This window comes from Lepidochelys kempii, chromosome 6 (assembly GCF_965140285.1).
Source record: "Lepidochelys kempii isolate rLepKem1 chromosome 6, rLepKem1.hap1, whole genome shotgun sequence".
NCBI lineage: Eukaryota > Metazoa > Chordata > Testudines > Cheloniidae > Lepidochelys > Lepidochelys kempii.
Window position 1 is genome coordinate 16,281,939 of NC_136385.1, and position 22,472 is coordinate 16,304,410.

A 22,472-nucleotide genomic window follows, 5' to 3' on the forward strand; every position below is an offset into this window, starting at 1 on the left:
TCCCTTCAGCAATGGGGACTTGCCAGTGTTTTTGCATGGCTCTTCCTTGCCTGAATATGCTTCAATCACCTTCCATTCCGGCAGCCATTGCTTTTACCTGGGATTTTGTGACTTCTGCAGGTCTGGAGAAAGCCCCGGCTTTCTTCAGTAGCACCATTTCATCGCTGTCTGTGCAGCAGCTGTCCATAACCGCTTTCATTCACTTCCATGCTGGTCAGGTGCCTCTGTGACTAACTCCTTGCTCTCCAGATTTCCAGCCCATTGTAGGTGCGGGAAGCCAGTCAGATGCTGACGCAAGGGCCTGTTTGAAGCGCCCTAGGAAAGGGCACAGTTAGCAGTGTGCTGCCATTTCCATCTGCTCCTCGCGGACAGAAGGTTGTCAAGTGTGAACACAATTGATAATTGCTGGGTGGACCAGAGGAGCCCTTTCTGTCACACAGTCAGGGGCAGGAGGCGGGCAGCGCCGTTCATTGTGGGCCTGTAGCACCAGGTGTTTATCCTTGTAGCAGGCAAACCCTTTGCTGAACAGGTCAGGGCGTGGCTTTGCAGAGCGTCATGGGTAGATGCCCTAAATTATTAAAGTGAAAACCTGGGGCAGTTGCCAAAGAGGGGGCAGGGGCACACTTGCCTTTATCCATCCCAGTCAGCCCCATGTCCTCTTTCAGTCTAAACAAAGGACTGAGTATAGTGAAGGACCCGGTGGGGGGGAACCTGTGTTTCTCCTTTGGCATCTCCTGCCTGTGCTCTCCCAGCCCTTTCACTACCCTGTATTCCACCCTGCTCAGAGTCCTGCTATGGGTTTACTCGTCTCCTTCTTGTCTGGGCCTTTCTGCTGCTGGGATTTCTTGGAGCCTCTCGCTCCACACTCGGCTCCTTGCTTTCTTTTCTTTGCCAAGCCAGTGCTGCTGGCTATAGCACCAAGAGCACACTGAGCCCTTGGCAGACCCGTACGATCCATCCCCTCCCCCAGTCGCTCAGTCCCCACACCCCAATCCCCTCTCCTGTGCTTCAAAAGCCTCCTGCTCCTCTACGCAGGGTCCTCCAATACTTTCCCTCTGGCTCCATGGCCCCAAATATTTCTCGCCATGGCTCCAAAGGGGTTTGGAGGTCTGACAAAGTCACCTTCTGCCAGGGTTGAGGGGCCTAGAAGCCCACTGGCAAGCGGATATGTTGCAGGCAGGGAGCGGAGGCCATGCTCCCAGAGGCAGGGTGACTGGCACAGCACTGCTGTTCAGGAGGCCAGGCAGAACAGTAGGAGGAAAGGGGAGCCAGCCAGGCCAGCACTAGGGGCTGGATCTCTCCGGGTTCCAGTGAAAATGGGAGCGATCCATGTTACAAACATGGGTCAGAAGGCCAGGGTCACCCACTCCAGCTAGACGTTCCCCAGCTTTTGGAGAGCATCAACGTCTGGCTAAGCTTTGTAGCCCTGTAACAGGCCAGTTTCCTTAGCCCATGCCTGCAGGAAGTGCATTTTGCACAGCATTCTGGGTCTCCTTACAGCCCAGCCCACCCTACCCCTCTGCCACATCCAGGCCATGTCTTAGGAGGCTGTTTGGGAAGCTGAAACCACAGAGAAGATGAAAATGCCTCAAGAGGTTGAGGGCAGGGAGAGGATCTGCTGATCCCTGGATTTCCCTGTGGTGGGAACACCCCTTCCATCCCATTCTCCCATCTTGCGTCCCCTGGTGGGGCTGTGCGTGAATCACACCCCGCCACTCCCCTCCCGCATCCCCGGCACCCTACTGCAAGTGACCAGAGAGAATGCTGAAACCCGAGTTATTTGCTGTCCTTTATTATTCAGAAGAGAGGCCGCCTCCACAAAACGAGGGGCCAGGTCTCCAAAAATATGGTTCTTCAAAGAAAACGATCCTACCTCGTAAACATTCGAGATGATGAAATCACGCTGGCTTAGTAGTAAGTAGTTGGGTTATTTGTCGCCCGTTATAATTTTTTTGGTGTGTTTTCTCTGTTTCTATTATAAAATTACGGCAACGCCATGAGTTTAACATCTCTTCAGCCCAAACACAATAGAAATGAGGCAGCAGCGGTGTCTAGCCCAGCTGCTGCCGTTGCTGCTAGCAAAGAAGTCTACAGTTTAGTCATTATGTTTTTTCGTTTTCTTGTATTTTACACACCAGTTCGATGGTTATCAGCACATGAAGAAGAGCTACCCAAACAAGATACAGCAAAGAGCTCTAGAGTTAAAAAGGAACACGCAACTCCTGGAAATCCAGCCATACAAAAGAAACCTCTCCTGGGGAAAGGAAGGGGAACGGGTTAGCCCCGGCTGCTAAGCCAGTGGGAACACGGGCAGAGAGGCTGCTTGGTCAATAATGAAAATAGTACTTTGCATGTCTCTAGCACCTTTCATTGAAGGATCTCAAAGTGCTTTACTCAGAGGCCGGATTTGTCTCCTGTTCCTCGTGTTAAGTAAGCACCTTGCTCCACAAAAAATGCCACTGAAGTCAATGGGGTTTCTTGTGGCACTGGGGGACGACGCTATGTGACTTTGGGGATCCGAAACTGGTTCTTGTAGATTAAGCCTCACAACCTACCCCCCAGCGAGGGAGGGAAGTATTATTAGCCCCTTTTTACAAGTGTGGAAACTGAGGCACGGCGAGGTTCAGTGATTTGCCCAAAGTCACACAGTGAGTCAGTGGCAAAGTCAGTGATAGAACCCAGGAATCCTGGCTTCATGTCCTCTCTGCACTAACCATTAGACATGCTGCCTCCTCATTAGTTGAATGGCAACTATTGCCCCTCCACGCCACCACCCTGCTTATTATCAGCCAGTCAGTGCCACCATTGCTGTTAGCCAGCAGCATGAAACCCGTTCAGCTCCTCTTCCTTTCCTCTGCCAGGTTTGGAAGTGTCTTTGATTACAAAAAAAAGGAGAGAGAATATGAAAAAAAATACAAATATTCTTAACATGATTATTTCTGTCAAGATTGTCCAGCACTTTAAAGAGGGACTTTCATCGCAGGCAAAACTTTAGTTTGATGCATAAATACGTTCCTTTTGTGGCTTTACATCTCCACATGACATTAGCTGCGTACATTGGTCACATGGCTGCCAATGCAGGAATGGGTACCAGGACTTCTGGGATGTTAGCTACCCCTGCCCCTTTGCTAGCCCGGATCTCCCAGCATGTTATGAATTCAGCCTGGGCTGGAAGTAGGAATATCCCTGTTGTACCAAAGAAGAATCAGAGTCCTACGGAGGTGCAGCAGTTTTCCTGAGGCCACACGGGGACCAGTGTGATGGTCAAAACTGAATCAGTTTCACTGAGAATTTTGGAAGTTGTGGAGCCAAACCCCAGCCTGGAGGGGGGTGGAAGACCACCAGGGAGCAGGAGTTCAGAGGGCAGCTCCATGTCACAGACACGGAGGACCCCAGGGCTGGCCTCACCTTAACACCTCCATAGGTGACGAGTTTACTCTTTCCCGGTGGGGTTGCACATGTCCCCCTTCTGTTTCTTCCACTGTCCAGCAAGAGCCACCATGCCAAAGCTGAGACATCACAGTTGTAACCATGGCCACAGCCTGGGCTGTCACTGTGGCAGACTTCTGACAGGAGTGGGTGGACTAGTAAAACGCCCCTTGCCCCTTGAGTCCTGAATAGTTTTGTGCCCAAATGAGCCAAATTCTGTTCACTCTGCTGCCTGAGGGTTGTCACACTTGTAATTTGGGAGTGTTTGGCCAGGGGCTAGCGACACAGGGTCCTAGTCACAATTTTAGCACAGGTTGGTGCAAAAGTTCATACCAGAAAGTTGGTTAATTTTTTTCCTCCTGTTGTGAATGGTTCCATCATCATGCAATCAGTGGAGCAGAAACAGCAGCAGTTTCAAACAGTTGTGAACCACCGGTATCACCCGAGCTATGGCTGAATAACAAATAGTGTATATTAGAAGGAATGGGGCTCTGGACGACGATCATTCATCCCATAGTTGGACTAGCTCTAGCTCGGACTTTGCCGGAGGCTCAGGAAGAGGCAGAGGAAGGGCTGCAGGTGAGAAACCGTTCCCATCAACACAGCTCAGCTCAAATACTGACATGGGAAGCTGCATGTTTTCAAGTTTGCTTTGGCGCGAAAGTCCCCCTTTGCGAAAAGTATCCCTTTGGAATGTTTCCTTGCATCTGATTGGCTGAGAGCTGCACGGGTGGGGCACAAAAATAAAAAGACGCTGTCGCCCCTCCCACATCAATACGAGTTTGGTTTTTATTTCTGTAGTAAACCGGTAACTATTTCACCTAATGAGTGCAGATCGCTAAGGGCCGTCTCACCGTCTCTCTTGCTCTCTCTGCATTTTTAAGTGGCCTTTTTTTCCCCAGGGTCCCTTCCCCCACAGACCAATAAATAAACCTATTAGCACTTCCTCTGGGCTTTGAAGAACTGGCTCAGCTGCGAAGTGATGCCACAAAATGGGGGAACAAGAAAGAACCAAAAGTCCACCCAACCCTTTCTAGGAGATCCCAACCCTTTCCCCATCACCTGTAGGCCTTCTTCCGTCCTCCCGTCATGGTTTATTGTTAATTTTATAAAAATGTGCCCATCACAAATGTCTCTAGGCACCTGCACGTTATGTAGAAAAAACACCATAACACAATAACTATGTCAACCAAAGAAAAGACTCTTATGCCCTAAAAAATAGGTGAACTACTGTACAGAGCCTATCAGTCACCCCAATCAGGGAAGGTCTGAGAGAGTAGGTGGTCCTTACATCACGCCCACCAGGTTACAAACCTTGGGCTCTGTTGGCTGGATGGAAGCAGAAGTGAATGCGTGCGTTGAGAGCCTTCCCTGAGGCTGCCCCAATAGATTTTAAAATCATGAATAACCTAAGACTGAGAGTGACATCAATTATCAAGGTGGCACCCAAGGAGGTGGTTGCACCGGTAGTGAGGACCTAAACAACCCTGTGATTTATAGATTAGTAGTGACACCGTGAATCACACCTGGAAGCTCATGGGAATCTACTATAGCCTCTGGAAGAATAGGTGTAACGTTTTCACTGGGCCGGACACAGCTCATTACCAGGTTTCGCACCAGTGCTACAACCCAGATGATCTCCAAGGGACTGCCAGTGTAGAGTGCACGGCAGAAATCCAGTCTGGAGGCCATCAATGCCTGAATAACAATCAAGGTCCAAGTGAGATGGTCACAATCGTCTGACTAGAGGCAGAAGAATAAAAGCTGCCAGTGATGCCTGAGATTGCGGGGGAGGCTGGAGTTCTGACAGCACCTCCAGTTTGGACCTGCGCTAATAAAGGGTGGGAACAACCTTTCAATAACCCCCAGCCATACACTTTAACTGGTACCCAACCTACCAGCATCATTGCGCCAGGAAATGGAGATGCCGCGCGACCTGCCACTGACATAACAAGGACATTGCTGTGGCCTGTAATGTCTCAGTCTCCTCTGCCCCTGGTGGCCTCACGCACAAACTGAACAGGACCTAATGGAATTGCAGCGTACCACACATGAACATGTCCTTCCGTCAATAAAGCAATTGCCCAGCATCACCTGCCCTGAGCAGACCTACGCCAGAGCCATCTCATCAGCCCTAGCTACGATCTTCGATAGAGTCAACCAACCCTCAAGGTCCTCAGCTCCAAAGGCTGCTGGCAGATCTATAAGGAACATGGTGATACCTGAACTTTGTCCATCACTAGGAGCTCATCAGGCAGCAAGACTAGTGCAGCCTCCATGCCACAAATGGAAAGGAATCAAGGCAACCTATGGACTCTACATGACACCCAAGGTGTCCTCCCACAGTCTCTTCAGTGATCTCATCTAAAAAAGGGTAGATTAGAGCAAGGCCAGTGAGACTGACAGCATCAAGCGAGGACAGCGTGTGCATGGACCTAGTGAGGACCGCCAATGAGAGGCAGCTGGCCTCGTCAGTAGGCGTTAATGATCTCACCCAACAATGGACACAGTGTTCCCTGCCTCCCACCCCAGCTCTGAGGGTTCCAGAACATCACAAGGGAAACTGAATAGATGTTGTCATCACCCAGGGCAACGTGCCATGTGACTCCACCACCCAGCCCGGCATGAGTGCAGCAAGGCAGCCTAGACATCACTAAATGCAGAGCTCCCATGGTCTAGGGGAGCACACCCTATACCTGGTTTCACCCTGGTATCCCCCCTCGCATTCCCCCCACCTACACGTCCTAGTACCCGACCCAATACCTAACCATCCACTTAGCACCAAGACACCCCAGCACTCACCCTATCATGCCATTCACCTACCCAGTCACCACCCCAGGCACCAGCCTACCCAGTGGTCTCAGTACCTAACTCAGCCATCCACCCAGCTGCCCCTGCAGCCACCCCAGGCACACGTGCACCAATCAGTCCCAGTACCCAGCCCTGACACCCTCTCCCTCAATCAGGTCTGGACCCCTTAACCCTTCCCCCCATCTATCAGTCTTGGCACCCACCCCAAGGACCTTCACCCTCCCATCTATCATCCACAGCACCCTTGCAACTACCCCACTCGCCCTACCGAGCAGCCATCCTCCCACCCAATGGCCTCAGCACCTATTCCACCATCCAGCCAGCTGCCTCAGCACTCAACACACCCACGGTGGGCAGAGCAAGGTGTGTGTGGGGGGAGGGCAGAGTCCCTTCAAGCAGCCAGCTTTGGGCACTGCAGCCCTGTGTGATGGGGGTGTGTGGGTGGGCTGGGAACAGTGAACTTGTGACAGGAGCCCGGCTTGGAGGGGGGACACACTTTTTTTGCGAGGGGGGGGCTGTGTGGCAAAGGTGAACCATTTTATGGCGCCCCAGTAAGAGTGGCTGGGGGGGGGAACCAGCGACATGGGGCTGGGGAACAATGGTGAGGAGCCCAGGCCTCAGCAGGGGAGCAGCCATGGTGCCCTGGAAAGAGGGTCCCAGAGGGCCATGCATAGCAAGGGGGCAGCTGTACTGGCCCAGGGATTGGGGAGAGCTGGCTGGCATGTACCAGCCGCCTGCCTTGAGTCTAGTTCAGGGCCTGAGCGCTGTGTGTCTGCCAGCGGGGGAATCAGGGACCAGCCCCATGCGCAGATGGGGGGCCGGGAGGGCAACTCTGGAAGCGCCTAGTCTCTGCGGGGCTCCCTGGCCAGCAACCTGGGCAGTGACTCCAAGGGCGATCAGCTGGAGCCAGAGCCCCGGCGCTGCTCTGCCTATGGCCCTACAGTGCCACCCGGTGGAGGCTCTGCAGCTGTGCGGGCGCTCTCGCCGGGCCCATGGCTTGGGCTCCAAAGCAGACGGGCAGTTTCCAGCTAGCTCTCTAGCAGGGTGTAGCGAGGCCGATGCTTAATTCACCACAACCCCCCCCCCCCCGGCTCAGCCCTGGCGGGAATGGGGAGTAACAGGCCCTTCAAAGGGGCAGAGGAAGGGCCGGGGCAGCTCGGTGCCCTGGGGCTGCATGACGTGCTGGGCAGCAGGCAGGGTCATGCGGGGAGTGCGGGCCATGGGCTGCTCCTGGCTAGGCCGGTGCCAGCCGCTCCCAGCAGGGGGCGGTGTAGGCAGTGGCGTAGCAGCAGGCCTGGCGCGCTCACAGCTAGGCCAGTCTGGCCCCCTGCTTGTGGGGAATGGTGGGCGATGGGCATGTGGGGGTGGGATGTGTCCACAGCGTTCCCATGCCCCAGCGCTCTGGCGTTCTTCACCACCTAGCAGGGGCGTCTGGGTGACATTAGTTCTTTTGTGCCCGTTCGTAGGCGAGGTGCAGCCCCTTTGCCCCAGTGTCGTACTGCCAGGAAATGAGCAGCAATGCCCAGAATGGTGGGGGGTGGGGAACAGAGCACCCAAGGTGCCCAGTCAGCTGCTCCGGCGGACGTGGCCCAGTGGGGCGCTTGGTATGGGCTCAAATGGGCCACCGGGAAATGGCCGCCACTACCGCAGCCCATGCAGGAGACCCCATCATGGGGTGGCATCACATTTGGATTGAGGAGGAGGGGCCATATCCAATCCCACAGCTAGGGGGAGACAGATAACAAGTGGGAAACCTTCACAGACAGCACCTCTGAGGCCTAGGGCAGATTGGGTGCTGGAGGGGTGGGCAGCGTATGGTGAGGGTGTGGGGCGTCTGGGGTCAGGTTGGGGGATGGGTGCTGGAGAGCTGGGCTGTGTATGGTGAGGGTGTCTGGGGTTGGGATGGGTGCTGGAGAGCTGGGCTGTGCATGGTGAGGGTGTCTGGGGTTGGGATGGGTGCTGGAGGAGTGGGCTGTGTATGGTGAGGGTGTGGGGCGTCTGGGGTCAGGTTGGGGGATGGGTGCCAGAGGGGTGGGCAGCGTATGGTGAGGGTGTGGGGCGTCTGGGGTCAGGTTGGGGGATGGGTGCTGGAGAGCTGGGCTGTGTATGGTGAGGGTGTCTGGGGTTGGGATGGGTGCCGGAGAGGTGGGCAGCGTATGGTGAGGGTGTGGGGTGTCTGGGGTCGGGTTGGGGGATGGGTGCTGGAGGAGTGGGCTGTGTATGGTGAGGGTGTGGAGCGTCTGGAGTCGGGTTGGGGGATGGGTGCTGGAGGGGTGGGCTGTGCATGGTGAGGGTGTTTAGGGTTGGGATGGGTGCTGGAGGGGTGGGCTGTGCACGGTGAGGGTGTGGGGTGTCTGGGGTTGGGTTGGGGGATGGGTGCTGGAGGGGTGGGCAGCGTATGGTGAGGGTGTGGGGTGTCTGGGGTCGGGTTGGGGGATGGGTGCTGGAGGAGTGGGCTGTGTATGGTGAGGGTGTTTAGGGTTGGGATGGGTGCTGGAGGGGTGGGCTGTGCATGGTGAGGGTATTTAGGGTTGGGATGGGTGCTGGAGGGGTGGGCAGCGTATGGTGAGGGTGTGGGGTGTCTGGGGTCGGGTTGGGGGATGGGTGCTGGAGGAGTGGGCTGTGTATGGTGAGGGTGTTTAGGGTTGGGATGGGTGCTGGAGGGGTGGGCTGTGCATGGTGAGGGTATTTAGGGTTGGGATGGGTGCTGGAGGGGTGGGCTGTGCACGGTGAGGGTGTGGGGTGTCTGGGGTTGGGTTGGGGGATGGGTGCTGGAGGAGTGGGCTGTTTGTGGTGAGGGTGTCTGGGGTCTTGTTGGGGGATGAGTGCTGGAGGGGTGGGCTGTTTCGGGGTCCATATGCCTGGGAGCGTGGCAGTGTTTGGGAGCTGGGACATTCTCTCAGTTTGAGCAGGATGAGGCCCTCAGCAGCCAGAGGGAGGTGTCTACAGTCAAGCTCTCATTAGACCTAAAGCCGAGCCCAGTTTGGCTACCGATCCATCTGTTATGGCTTCCAATCCCGTATGCAACAGAGTGGTCACGAGGGGAGACCCTGTCTGGTGGCCGGCTCCTTCCGCCTCCCTCCCTATCAAGCATCAACTGGCAGCAGAGACTGGCCCCACTCCCCCTGTGGCATCAGTTCCTTCAAACGCCACGCACCAGCCAATGAAAACCCCACCTCCCGCACTGGAACCGCCACCGTCCTGTGGGATCAGGGGTTGCTTCCCAGGCAGGGCAGAGAGCGAGAGAGACGTGAGCAGCCCGCACGCAAACGTGACACTTACAACACGCTTATACACACACACAAACGCACAGGAGGCTGTTGGAGTGACGCGGCTTCCCCCAGCCCTGGCCAGGATGGGATTCTAGCCGCTATTACTTATATTATTCTTATTACTCTTACAAGTTTTATTGAATTAAAAATAAATGACCTCAAGGAGACGAAAGGCGCGTCCCCCTTGCCAGCCCCCCTCCTAGGCCCACGCGCCCCCTAGGAGAAGTTGGCTTCCTCGGGGGACCGCTCCCAACGGGCCTTGGGCTGGAAGAACTCGTAGGAAGTCTCGTGTGGCGGAGGCGTCTCCTCCTCTCACCACCTCACAGAGCCAGTCGCGCCAACACCACTTCCCCTCCCCCCAGGGCCAAAACAAACCAGCGCCGAGGCTTCTTCCCACCTAGAGGGCTGGCGTCTCTCTCTCGGCGTAACGAGTCAGAAGGAAAGGCTAAAGCAGGAAGTCGGGCACTAAAGATGCTCCCATTGGTGCCGGGCGCTCCGTGGACACAGCGGGCGGCCAACGCTGCTTCCCAGAGTTTGGAAACGTCGCCAACTTCACACCCTCAGCTCCTTGTCAGCCCCGAGCTCATCCCCTAGGGGGATCCCCAGGTGCCTCCGTTGTGCATAAAGTAGCGAGAGTATGGCCAAGAAACGTCGACTCCGAGCGGTGAAAGCCAGAAAGAATTCTCAGCCGCTGCCGCTCAGGCCTTCAGCTGGTGCCACTGTGCCACGGCCTGCCGGGGATGGGAGATCATATCCTTCCAGTGCTTCACCTCGCCGGGGCCACTCTTCCAGGACAGGTAAATCTACAGGGAGAGAAACCCGAGAGTCACTGACTCCCCCTCCTTGTGTGCCTGGGCCACAGCTCAGCTCTGCACCACCCCCTTCCAACACTGCAGCTAGGGTCACCTTCCTTCCTGCTGCACTGACTCCATTGGCCTCCCTTTAGCTCACTGGATTCCTGCTCAGAGACTTTAAAAGCCAGAAGGGAGCATCATGATCATCAAGTCTGACCTGCTGCACGTTGCAGGCCATAGGACTTCACCCACCCAATCCTGCAATAGACCCTGAACCTCTGGCTGAGTTACTGATGTCCTCAAATCTTGATTTAAAGACTTCAAGGTCCACCATTTACACAAGTAAAGTCCTGCTCTGGCTCCTCATCCAAACCCTTGCAGCCTTGCCCATGACCGTATCTCTCCTCTCGTTGTCCTGCTCCCAGCATGTTCCTTCCTATTCTATTGCTGCCCTCCCTCTTTGTACACTAAGTTCTGTGGCCCCCATGCCTCGACCTGCCTCCCAGCTCTTGTCCCCCAAGCCAGCCCCCTGCCCTTGTTGGAGTTAGCCTGATGGACCGGCAAGAGAGGCGTGGCCAGGGTAGCAAGGTGGTGGGCTGGTGGGTCTGGGGGAGAAGAGGACCAGCTAGCTGTGCAGGCCCACTGGTGAACAGGAGGGGTTGCAGCTGCCGGGGAGGTGCCCTTGAGATGTTCTGGCTATCTGGAGATGACCCATGCTCTGAAGCAGACAGATATTCAGCGGGACGTGAGCATGGGCGCCAGATTTGTATATTTTTTGGTGGTGCCCAGAACCCCTTCCCCCAAGCCTCACCCCGCCACTTTCTGGCTTCCGCCCCCTCCCCCGAGCGACACCGGTAGCCGGCAGGGTAGGGCAGGCTGCTCACTGCTGCCGGCACCAGGCCCCCTGCTAACGACACAGGCTGCCCTAGATCCCATGTCCCCCTGAAGTGCCGGGTCCCCCAAAGCGCAGTAAGCCCAAACATTGGTGGAGCCGGGTCCACGTTCCTAAATATTGGTGGAGCACGGGCACCATGGGCCCATATAATTTGCCACCTACGGACGTGAGGCTGTGTCACTAACACGACACCTCTACTTTGCTAACCACTGGCAACACCGTTCAGAGAAAAGTACCAACCACCTGCCAGTTCCAGGCAATTAGGCACAGTGCAGAGAAGCTCTGCAATTAGGCACCAGGTTCCTCTTTGGGGCATGCATCTCTGGCCACTAAATCTCAACCCTTCTCCTCCTTGGGCCTCTCATCCACAGCCCTGTTCCATGGACCTCTGGTGATAACATCAGCTGCATCCCTCCTCTGCCAAGCAAATTTGATGGAGGCGTCAGAATTAGCTACAAGGCAATGCAAGTGAGTGAAAACCCCTCCGCACAGGCTGGGTTATTTTTATCTGCCGATTTTCTATACAGCCACATTGAAAATGTGCGTGTCAACCCTCCTGCATGCTGACAGCTGAGACATGTGTTCCAGATGCACTAATGGAGACTTGTGATTGTCACTCAAAGTAACAGGATTTCATAGCTTGACTTAAGGTATGCTATATACTGGTAATTATTCAATCAGAAGTTATTATCATGTTGCCAGCAGCAGAGCTGTGGTTGAGGTTGTAGAGGGCAATCTATTTTCAGTCTCGGGCTGCAGTTGCCTGGAACATACTTGACAATTTTCCTTTGCAAGTTTCTTTCAAGTTCTTTGCTCTATTGCTTGGAACTTTCTCAACGAATTTCCTTTAGTAATGAAATGTCTCTCTCTCTCTTGCCCTGCCTGCTGTACCACACTTGATCTACCTACCTACCTTTTGACACAGACATGCCCAGGCAGGTATATTACATCTGTGTCCAACTGTCCTCCAGATATTTCAACCAAGGGGTCTTGTGGACTCTAAAAGCTAAGAATGAGTTAATTATCATGGTTATTGCAGGAAGTTTGTACATAGGGTGGCCACTCATTCATTTCTTGAATACTGGATATTTTGAGAATGGCATGGGCCTGATCCCGCTGGTGTGACCCCACACCTGCCGGCGAGGGTGAGGGTGCATGCGAGGTCCCACCAGCAGGGGCGGAGTGGCGCACTCTTCAAAATGGTGTCCTCTGTCTGATAACGGACAAAACCACATCCGGTTTTGTCTCAGTACTGGATGCGGGACAAACCGCCCGCAAAGAGAACTGCCTGGTTGAAAACTGGGCACCTGGCCTCCTAGCTGTAAGGGGAATAATTGTAGCATTATATCACTTGTAGAATATTGGGTTCCAAAGCTATTGGAGATGAAACTTGTCGCCTGAGGCAGGATGGGTCTCCAGAGCGGACTCAATCAACCCTGAGAACAACGGACATCCACCGACCCAGCCCAGCTCTGGGTTTGCAGCCTGCAGCAGATGCAGGCTTGAGCACTGAGACAGACAAAAGAACGCCAAGGAAAAACTGTGAGTAGGGGACCATCAGGACTGAGCTGATGTTAATGAAATGCCCCGATTCTGAACTGAGACAAATGTCTGTGGCTGTACAAGGGAAGGAAAAAGGGCCAGCAGAAGTTCAGGCTCAAGGCATGTACAACGTACACTGACAGACCTATCCTAAAGGCTGGAAGGTAATACGGTTAGAGACCGGAGAGAAAAAGGAGACATTTTGTTGGTTTCTGTCTGTTTCGGGAGAGGGCCACAGAACAAAGGCCAGTGCACAGTGGCCATGAAACACATTGCAGACGGACTCCACGGCAGTCAGAGCAGCTGCGTGCCCAATGTGGATCAGCTGCTGCAGGAACGAGGTTTACGCTCATGGAACAAGTTGCAGGGAGAGCGGCTAGATCCCTCGGGAATGAATGAAAATGTGGGGAATGCAGATCTGGGTGCGACTCCCAACAACAGGGGCCAGCCTGGCACAGCCCTCAACAAAGCAGCTTTCGGCTGGAGATGGTGTCACGTAGTCACAGGCTGGGTGCTCTGGAACTGCTCTGAATGAAGTCAGACAAGACTCTAGAGCAGCGTGTCTCCCCTGAGGGCACACTCTCACCAGGGCACACCTCCTTGGCTCCAGCCCCTCCTGGGTCTGACCTCGGAGCGTTCAGTGCCCCTGTTCACACCGTGAGCTTCCCGCAGTGAGTCCACCTGGATGGGACACCTGGGGAAGCCCTATACGCTCCAAAAGGGGCCGTGCATCCCCACTCTGCAGTCAGCAGTAGAAAACAGAAGGGCTTATTTGTCGTCGGGAACACAGCATAGAACAGAGTTTGTTAGCACAGAAATTAGGAACTTTCAGCAAAGTCCATCCTGGAGGGCAGGGGGTAATCCCGAGCCCAGAGCTTTCCCCTCTTCAATCCCCCAACCACAGACTAACCAGCTTCCAGCAGCCCAGCCTCTGTCACACCCAGTTTGCCCCTCCTCCGGCCTTTGTCTCTTTCCTGGGCAAATGGGTCACCTGGCCTCCACCCGGCACTTTGTTCTCCAACATCTCTGGCTTGCTCTTGCAGAGGATGGGCCCCGGCAATCAGCTGCCAGCATACTGAATGTTGGCCATTGTCTGAGCCCAGGCAGTCAGACCTGGGGGGTCTCTGTAATGATTACACACCCTTGTCCCACCACCTAGAAGTAGACACTTAAGTAACACATGGGGGAAACTGAGGCACACACAGAGTATTTTGACAAACCATTAAGAACATTCCCACTTCATCCCAGATGACCAGATCGGAGTTGGTGAAATTGGAAAAGGAATGAGAGCACCAGAGGTGGATGGAGGAGAGAGTCTGCAAGAGAGAGAAAGCAGTCCAGGAAGCTGCCCATTGGAGACTGATGGTGCTGAAAGCATGAACACAGGTGAGCAGGAGCTTAGAGTGCTGGAATTACAAAATAAGAGCCCTCAATCCAGGGGTAGTGCCCCGCTCCCCAGGGATCAACCAGCTATGAGAAGCGATGCCCAAGCTGCAGGGACAGGCAGTCTATAGAGGAGCATCTGATTACCTTTGAGAGGATTCACAGAGTACACCAGATTCCTGGTGCACAAAAATGACTGTCTTGCTTCTCAAACTCTCTGATAAAGCCTTACACGTGTTTAATTATATGGATCTGTGGGAGGCTCTGGTTTATGATCGGTGCAAGGAAACTATTGAAAATGTTTCAAATCCCCCGAGGCATATCGCCTACAGTTTAGAAACCTCAGCAAACATGATCAGATGAGTCACGGGAACTATGTTTATAAAATGGGATTATTTAAGCAAGTGGCTAAGGGGTAAAGGGGCAGAGGGTTGTGAAAAGCTGGTCGACATGTTTGTTCACGAGCCATTCTTTGATGCCTGCAGCACTGATGAAGTAAGGGCTGCAGTGTGGGATAAAACCCCAATGACTGTAAAAGATGGAGCTGATCTATAGGTGCAAGACCATTTGTGGAGCGCATGCCACAGAGGGATGGGCAACATCCCGGCATAAAGGAAGGTCCCTGATTTGTCCTGGGGAAGAAGGCAGGAGAGGTAGGTCTAAATTCATACCACCCCAGAAATGGTCCCCTCCTGGCAACACCAATAACAGGTTCCCAGTCCAGTGGGATGGTCCCAGAAGCTGTTACCTGTTTGAGTCTAGTGAATGCATGAGGAAGCAATGTGCTTCCTACGTGGAATCCCAATGCCAACCCTGAACTGGGCAGTTTAAGGAATCCCCGGTCCAGAGCCCCCCAGGGTCCGTGAGAGGGTCCCAGTTAATTTTATCCAGTTTGACCTACTGGAGGTGGACAAAGATGCCAAGGTAAACAGCAGAATGTGCTGAGGCTGGAGGGACACAGGGGTCCATGACCCACTTGTCAAGGAGGATATGATTAAGGAGTCTGATGTGCTCCCAGGAGAGAGGGTAAAGCCCTTGGCCCTGGGGTAATCCAAAACCATGGGATCTTTGGCTCACACTGAGCTTGTGGGGGAAGGTTTAAAAGGAACTTTAAGGCGGGGGTTCTCCAGAATATACCTGTAGATGTGCGAGTGGGGAATGATATTATTTCACTGCCTAGGGCTGTTAATATTGTGACCTGCAGCAAGAGGGAGTGTCCCCCTGGGGTCCCAGACACACACCCTGCAGAGGGGGAGGCAGCTGACGTGGGAGGTGAGATCTCCACACCCTTAGCAGCAGAGAACAGCGAGATGTCCACAGGGGAGGGGGATGAGGGGCAGCCCTCAGTATAACCAAGGCCAGGAGGAGATTGCTGCAGGACAGAATACATGGCTTCCACAGAGGCAGCAGATTGGTGTACACTGCAGGTGTCTGGAAGACCAGGGACTGGACATGAGAGTGTAACAAGGTCATAGAGTTGTAGAGTTGAAGGCCAGAAGGGCCCAGCAGGGCATCCAGTCTGACCTCCTCCATTCCACAGGTCACTAACACCACCCAGTACCCGCACGCTACACCCGGCAGGTGGGGTGTGCTAACTGCTAGCCTGCAGAGGGGAAGAGTAGCAGGCTTGCGGAGCCTGGATCAGAGCACTTGGGTTGCCTATAGAATTGGGAGGCTTTCTTCTGGTGGGCACAGAAAAGCCTCTCTTATGCTGTATGCAGGTGGTAGTGATTCACCCTGGCCACCTGGAGTAACCCCCAAAAGTGTCACATGAACCTACCTACTGTGTGTAATCTATCTAATCTAATCTACATGCCTGTCACTGTAGCAAAGTCTAGGAAGCTTTTCTGAAAAGTTTGTGCATAATTGGTTCATCTATTTTTGAATTAGAAGAGAGGAGAAAAAAACCTCTTTTTTCCCCTTTAAACAATCCTGGGTCAGACACTCAGCTGGTGTACATCAGTGTAGCCCGTGCTGAGCTCACCAAGGCGATGCTGATTTACATCAGCAGGGGATCTGACCCCCTGACTCTCAAGGATGGCGATGGTTAGAAAAACTGCTGAAAATGGCTTGTTTGGATCAAGAGACCTTGCTCCCCTCCCAGCTACAGGAGAGCGAGCTGGATTCCATTCTGCCTCCCGCATTGGCCAAATGTCCCTGGAATGATGCTGGAGGCAGTCAGGCCCCTGTTGGGTCTCCAGATACCAGGTGGGGCTTGCAACACTGCCGGCAGCTAGACAAATCAGCTCCTGAACCAAGAGCTGGGCATGCTGGCTGTACAATCCTTAAGAGTCAATACGGAGCCCTGCAATGTTAATGTAATGTGCATGGCCTGCTGAGAACTGTAAGGGTTTGAACCTTCTCAGCGGGAGACACCATTTAAAGCAAGAGAAGCAGCGTAGTTAAATGGGGGAGGAAAATGCTGCTCTCCTCGCTGGTCTCACTGCACGGATGGGAGAGAACCACTGCTGAGCCTGCAGTGAAATCAGTTAGGCCATGGATTTCACTGAGGCCGCTTCTCCCTATTGCCAAGTGCACTTCCAAAAGACAGAGACTGTCCCATGGACATCTCCTCTTCCAGTGAGGACAGTGGGAATGAGACATGAGAATCCTAACAGGTTATGATCTCCATGCTTTCTCAGCATGCAGTCTCCCCACATAGCCTGCAGCCTCCTCTGCTCTCATCTCTCCTGGTCAGTTTACACCTGGGTTCTGGCACGAATATTTTTCAAGTGTTCCAAATCTTTTTCCTGTCTTGAATCAGGACAAAAAGTCAAAATCTTGAAAATATTTGTGAACCCAAAAACCAATTTTTTCCCCATTTCAGGTCAACCAAAACACCAGGTTTCCATTTTGACTTCTCTCCCACTTTTAAAAAAACCTTTCTTTCAGACTAATTAGCTTACATTTCAAAAGTCATTTCACACCACAACACTGGAATTTGTTGTTTTGAAAACGTTGACGTGAATTATTTCGACAATTTCAAAACTTTTTCCTTTGACATTTTTCCAGTTGGGAAAGGCGTTGGCCCCAATCCTGATATGTGAACAGCTTCAGTTTCAACATATTGGCATTTTTGTTATGAAAAATCGAGGCATGGAAAAATCCCATCCCGCTCTCATTCTGGCCTCCTGGTGTTTCTGGTTTGAGTAGCATAACCAAATCTGATCCTGCCCGATTTTATAGGATAGAGGCACCTGTTCCATAAAAGAGGGTCGACACTGAAGCTGGGAAATGCAGTTCCCAGCTTAAGGAGTCATACCCACATTAGTGCTGATTGACTAGCATGCTAAAAATAGAAGTGTAGCCACAGCAAGCACAAGTGGTGGGAAGGGCTAGCTGCCCCAGTAGGATCCTGTCTGATATGCTAGGTATATATTTGCTGCGGCTAGCCCCGCCCACAGCTTGCCCCCCGACCCATGCCAATGATCTGGTTTTAGCACACTAGCTCCATCAGAGCTAGTGTGGGCATATTTACTTGAGCTAGGAATTACGCCCCAGCTCAAACTGTAGACATACCCACAGACATGAAGCAGCCCTGCAGGGGGCTGGGAGGGCCTTGGGTGATTGAAGGCTAGTTGTTCAAATGGCTCTTAAGTCACATAGGCGCTTTGGAAAATCCTACCTATGATGACGCTGTGTTTGCAGCGTAGCTGAGTTAATAATGTTGCTGCAAACCTTGGACCAGAATCCAGCCTCGGTGACGCATGTGTATCCTCACTGGTGGTCGATGGGTTGTATTGGTACAAAGGGGAACAGAGTTTGGGCTGTCTACTTGTATCACTATCACGGTAGCACCTGAGGCTCCAATCAAGCTCACACTTAGTGAGAGACTGCCCATGCCCCACAGAGCTTACACCCTAAACAGACAAAGGGCAGGAGAAGGGAAGGATCATCCCCCCCTCGGACACATGAAGAACTGAGGGCCAGAGAGGTGAGGTGACCAGCCCTTAGTCACACAGGGGGCTACAGTGGAATCAAGAATTGAACACACAGCCGCGGCTGAGGCCCAAGCCAACGCAACCAGCCATCCTCTCACTTTGTGGCCTGACTGTGCTTAAACTCTCAGCTTCTTAATGCCACCTTCATGTTCTGCTTTTAATGTAATAGACATGGTGTTTGTTTTATTGCAGCCCAGCATGAGGGAATAATTGACTCCCTGCAGCATGCAGTAATAATAATGAGATTACCATGTCAATGTATCATCATTACCCTAATGGGGGGAGAGTTATAGATACTTAGTGTAAATCAGATTTACAACAGATTTATTTTTTGTAAGTACCGCCTGTAATTTTGTCTTTACACATAAGGGGCCAGCTCCCCAACTGGTGTAAACTGGCTGTATCTCCACTGGAATCAATGGGTTAGATTCTTCCCCAACTGACGTAAATCAGCATCATTCCACTTGAGTCAATGGGCCAGATCCCCAGCTGGTATAAATTGGCTGTAGCTTCACTGAAGTCCTTGGAGCTTGGCTGATTTACACCTGCTGAGGGTCTAACTCAAGGTTAACTAGTTCTTTGGTTAGGACTCGGGGCGACTCAGCCTTGGAATACATGTGCAATGAGTGTTTGCTGTAAGATCAGAAGGCGCTATATCCAAAGCATAGATCCCATCTTACTGGGCCCGATCTTGCCTCCATTACTCACACAAGCAGCCCCATTAAAGCCAATGGATGTACTCTCCTGAGTAAAAGTCACAGGATCACTCCCCACAGCATGAGATATTTTTCCTCCACAGGACAACTTTGTTGTAGGTGGAGATTACACTCTACCTGGAACTGCAGAGCAATGAGCCTTTCATTTTATTTCCCTATAAACAGAGTTTCATTAGATTCAAGTTAACCCGAAAGCAGGTTCTGCTGTACACTGGAGAGACAAGTGTAGCAGAAAAGCTTAGGCAGAGAGATCCATTAGACACAGTGGATGGCTCATTTCCTTGGTATCCCAGTTGTTGGCTGGATTAGCAACTCTTGGATCATGTCAAGTCGGAGCCGAGACTGTGGCTGGGCTGGTTGCAGAGTTTAGTGCCAGATCCGAACTTTCCCAGAATTCCAGTGCCTTTTGGGACTGGGGGTTTCTTCTAGGATTGGCTGTAGTATGGAGTAGTTCTTTGGGAGGCTCCCCCCGTGCGTATGCAATGAATGACTAGTGTTCATATTCCGTGGCCGTTCCAGGGCCAGAAGGACATGTTGGAAAGTCACATGGCTTTTGGGATGGGCTCTCATCGGCATAGGGTGATGGAGCAATAGGAGGCTGTGGGAAAGGCGAGGAGACCGAGACACTGAGGTGTGGCTACTGCAAGCAAAGTTGTTTCGACTTGTTTTTTTATTGATGGACGAACCTTTGTTTAGTTAATAGAGTTACCTGGAGGGCTGGGGGGGGTGGGGTGGGGGGACTCAGTGAATGGTTACCGGGCTATGGGGCCTTTCGCCTCCAGGCCACTGGTTTGAATTTAGGTAGGCAGGTTCCCATCTGACATCTGTTTGGTGGCTTGGGTGGGATGAATTCAGTGGTCTTGGCCCACTTCCCAGTGGATATATATCTACGTCATGAAACCAATCAATACCCTCTTGACAGCAGTCTCAAAAGAGAGCTTGAGGCTTGAATGGGGCAAGGACCATGAACTCCCACCCTTCCATAAAGGTGATCTTTCCAGGTCAGAGATGAGGGACAGCACTGTTTTTGTCAGCTGTTCCATATCAAGTGGCAGGACAAGGTCAGCAACGAGGATATTCATAGCTGAACCCAGAAACTGCCTCCCATCAGCACAGGTTTGGGTTCGGTGGCTTTCTAAGTGCAGACATATCATCAGGAGGGAAGATCAATGAATTATAAAGTGTGTGTATCAAGGAATGCTGCTACACAACTGGCAAGGTCATGGGTACCAAGTGCTTCAGTGGTGCAATAGGACTGCCGATGGTGGACACAGACTGACTATCCAGCCTGACCGCCTTAAGGACCTAGCTAGAGATCAGTCTGGGTGGTGCCCAATCTGCAAGGAAGCGACATTCCTTTGGGATTTGCCTTGATGATGATGACAGCGATGGGCCTTGCTCATACTGTGCATGCTGGGGATTAACAGAAGATGTCCCACTCCAGGGCTGTCAATCTAGCATCTTTCACCAGCACTAACCTCACATGAACATTTAAATAGTTAACTGGGGTGGAGGGGGAAGGTGAGCAGCCTCTTCTGGCTCAGGGAGAAGAAGACTTTAGACAGACCACTTGACCTGAGCTCCTCGATGTGGTCACTTATTACTAGGGGTTGGCCTCTCAATCGCCTCGGCTTGCCCACGGGCTTTCGGGCCATCTTTACAGTTAGAGCTGCGCAGTGCGATAGCTGGGCTCCGTGCTGCTAGCTGAAGGCTGATTCCTTGCCCAGCAGTGTTCCTTCTGGAGCATCTGGGAGTGGTGAGACACGCTGTCCCGATGCAGCTCAGCTGTTCTCGTTCGAGGCAGCTGTTCTCAAGTCAGTGTAAAAGAAGTGGTGGCTCTTCTGCCAGTGAAATCCTAACTGCACTGGGAAGGACAGACTGGTGTCTAACAAGACACTTGTGGACAAGATTCTGGACTCAGTAGTGGTACAGGGCTGGAGGAATATCTAGACAGTCCTGTTCAGCAATGAAATAGCTGCCCAGATTCAGTCGGGGACACAGCACCAAGAATCCCCTTGCTAGCATCAGGGATGATTTACTCACCACTTTGCAAACACAGAGCTGTCCTTGATGGTGTTATTAGATCTATGGGCAGATGTGGATACTGTGGATAGTTGGATGCTACTGCCTCACCTAGATGATTAGCGGAGCAACACTGGGAATGCACTGGACTGGTACCAGTCATGTCTGCACGCTGGGAATTTCTGGAGAAGAGGCTGAGAGACATCTGCACAAGCTTAAAAAATGTTAAGTATCTATTTGAACCCAACCCGTGGGGCTCACTCTCCACCGTCCAAATCAGTATCACACACATTGCTAGAAAGGAGTCTGGAACTTCTCTGGATCTCCCAGTGGCCATGAGAACCACGGAATTCTATTCTGCTGTCTTGTGGCTTTCTTGTACCTACATCCACTCAGTGCTGTCACAAAGCTATAGGCTTTTGTGCTTCACCTCTTATGTGGACAATGGCTAGATTTCCATCCCAGTGATCTAGGTGATGGACCTGGCTTTCCTTTTCATGCCATTTTGCTCACGCGGGAAGACGCCAAATTCCCCATGGGTGTGATCCATTGATCCCAGTGGAGCTGCGCCTGATTATCCTAGCGATGGATGTGGCTCCGTTTCCCTAACTGGATACATCAACATTTTTTTATGGACAAAGCTGAGATGTTGCTCCTGTTTCCGACATTTGGCTCCCTATCCTCATGTGCCCTGAAGATGGTCCTGGCCATGTTATAGCGATTCCCTGACTTATGCATAGTTTCTCACAGTAAATCAATTCCCGATCCCTGTAGGCTTCACCTGATTCCAGGATCTTCACAGTCCAGAATTCTCTAGGTGGCAATGGAGGCATGGGGCACTTTTTGGCTTGAGCACCATGAGCTTGACACTCTAGACAGGGTATTGTTGATGAGTTTTCCTCCCCTACAGCACCATCATTTCCACATTATGCCCTCTGTGTGAGGGACTCCTCTGTGTGCTGAGAGATGAGTTCACGAGTCTCTTATTTCTGTTTAAGGCACTTCCTGACTTCCCCGTTATACTCCCAAGACATGGTTGGCATTAACGTCCCTTCTTACGAATGGACAGTTGCCCTCTCTCCTTGCCTGGGGCTACGTTGCTTTGGTGGCACCAGTTCCAATGGTCTGTAGGATTCCCTTTTCTTCGCCTCAAGCTAGCGCAGGACAGAGGGGCTCTGAGCCGCCATGTTGCAGGGGCACGATATTTGGGGTGTTTGCAGTGAACTCTGCAGAGAGCTTTTGGGATTCCCCAATTGGCTCTGTTGGCTGTGGTGTTGTGTGACACCGTGATCCCTGTGGAAGGTGCAAAATGGATCGCCAAACCCCAGAAATGCCTTGCAGAGCCACCTAAAAGACACAGGCATTGGAAAAAGGCCCAGGAGATCAAACGATTGTTGCTTGTATTAGCAGCTGGCTGATGAACAGGGAGCAGAGAGTAACTGTTAAGGGGGAGACCTCTGAGCAGGGAGCAATATCAAGGGAGGGAACCTCAGGAGTCAGTGCTAGGATTCCCATCACTTAATATTCTCCTTGACAGGCTAGGGGAAGGGGAAATTCACGAGCTTTGCCTCTGATGCCCAAATCAGCCATAGCAAATGCAGGAGAAGGGGAAGCCAGCAGCAAAGGGAGCTGGGGAGAGCAGTGCTGCGGGTGCCTGAGGTTCAGTA

The 22,472-nt window shown here is 52.6% G+C and overlaps 1 protein-coding gene across 8 annotated transcripts in view; it reads right to left on the reverse strand.

Annotated features, from left to right (window-relative positions):
• Nucleotides 1-4,195: 4,195 nt before the first annotated feature.
• SYT7 (synaptotagmin 7) overlaps nt 4,196-22,472 on the reverse strand; it is a 176,026-nt gene continuing 157,749 nt past the window's right edge. For all 8 annotated transcript variants that reach the window (XM_073346935.2, XM_073346937.2, XM_073346934.2 and 5 more), the window contains one exon: nt 4,196-10,315. In XM_073346935.2, the coding sequence (XP_073203036.1) occupies nt 10,211-10,315 (105 nt within the window). In that variant the 3' untranslated portion in view covers nt 4,196-10,210. The remainder of the gene's footprint in view (nt 10,316-22,472) is intronic.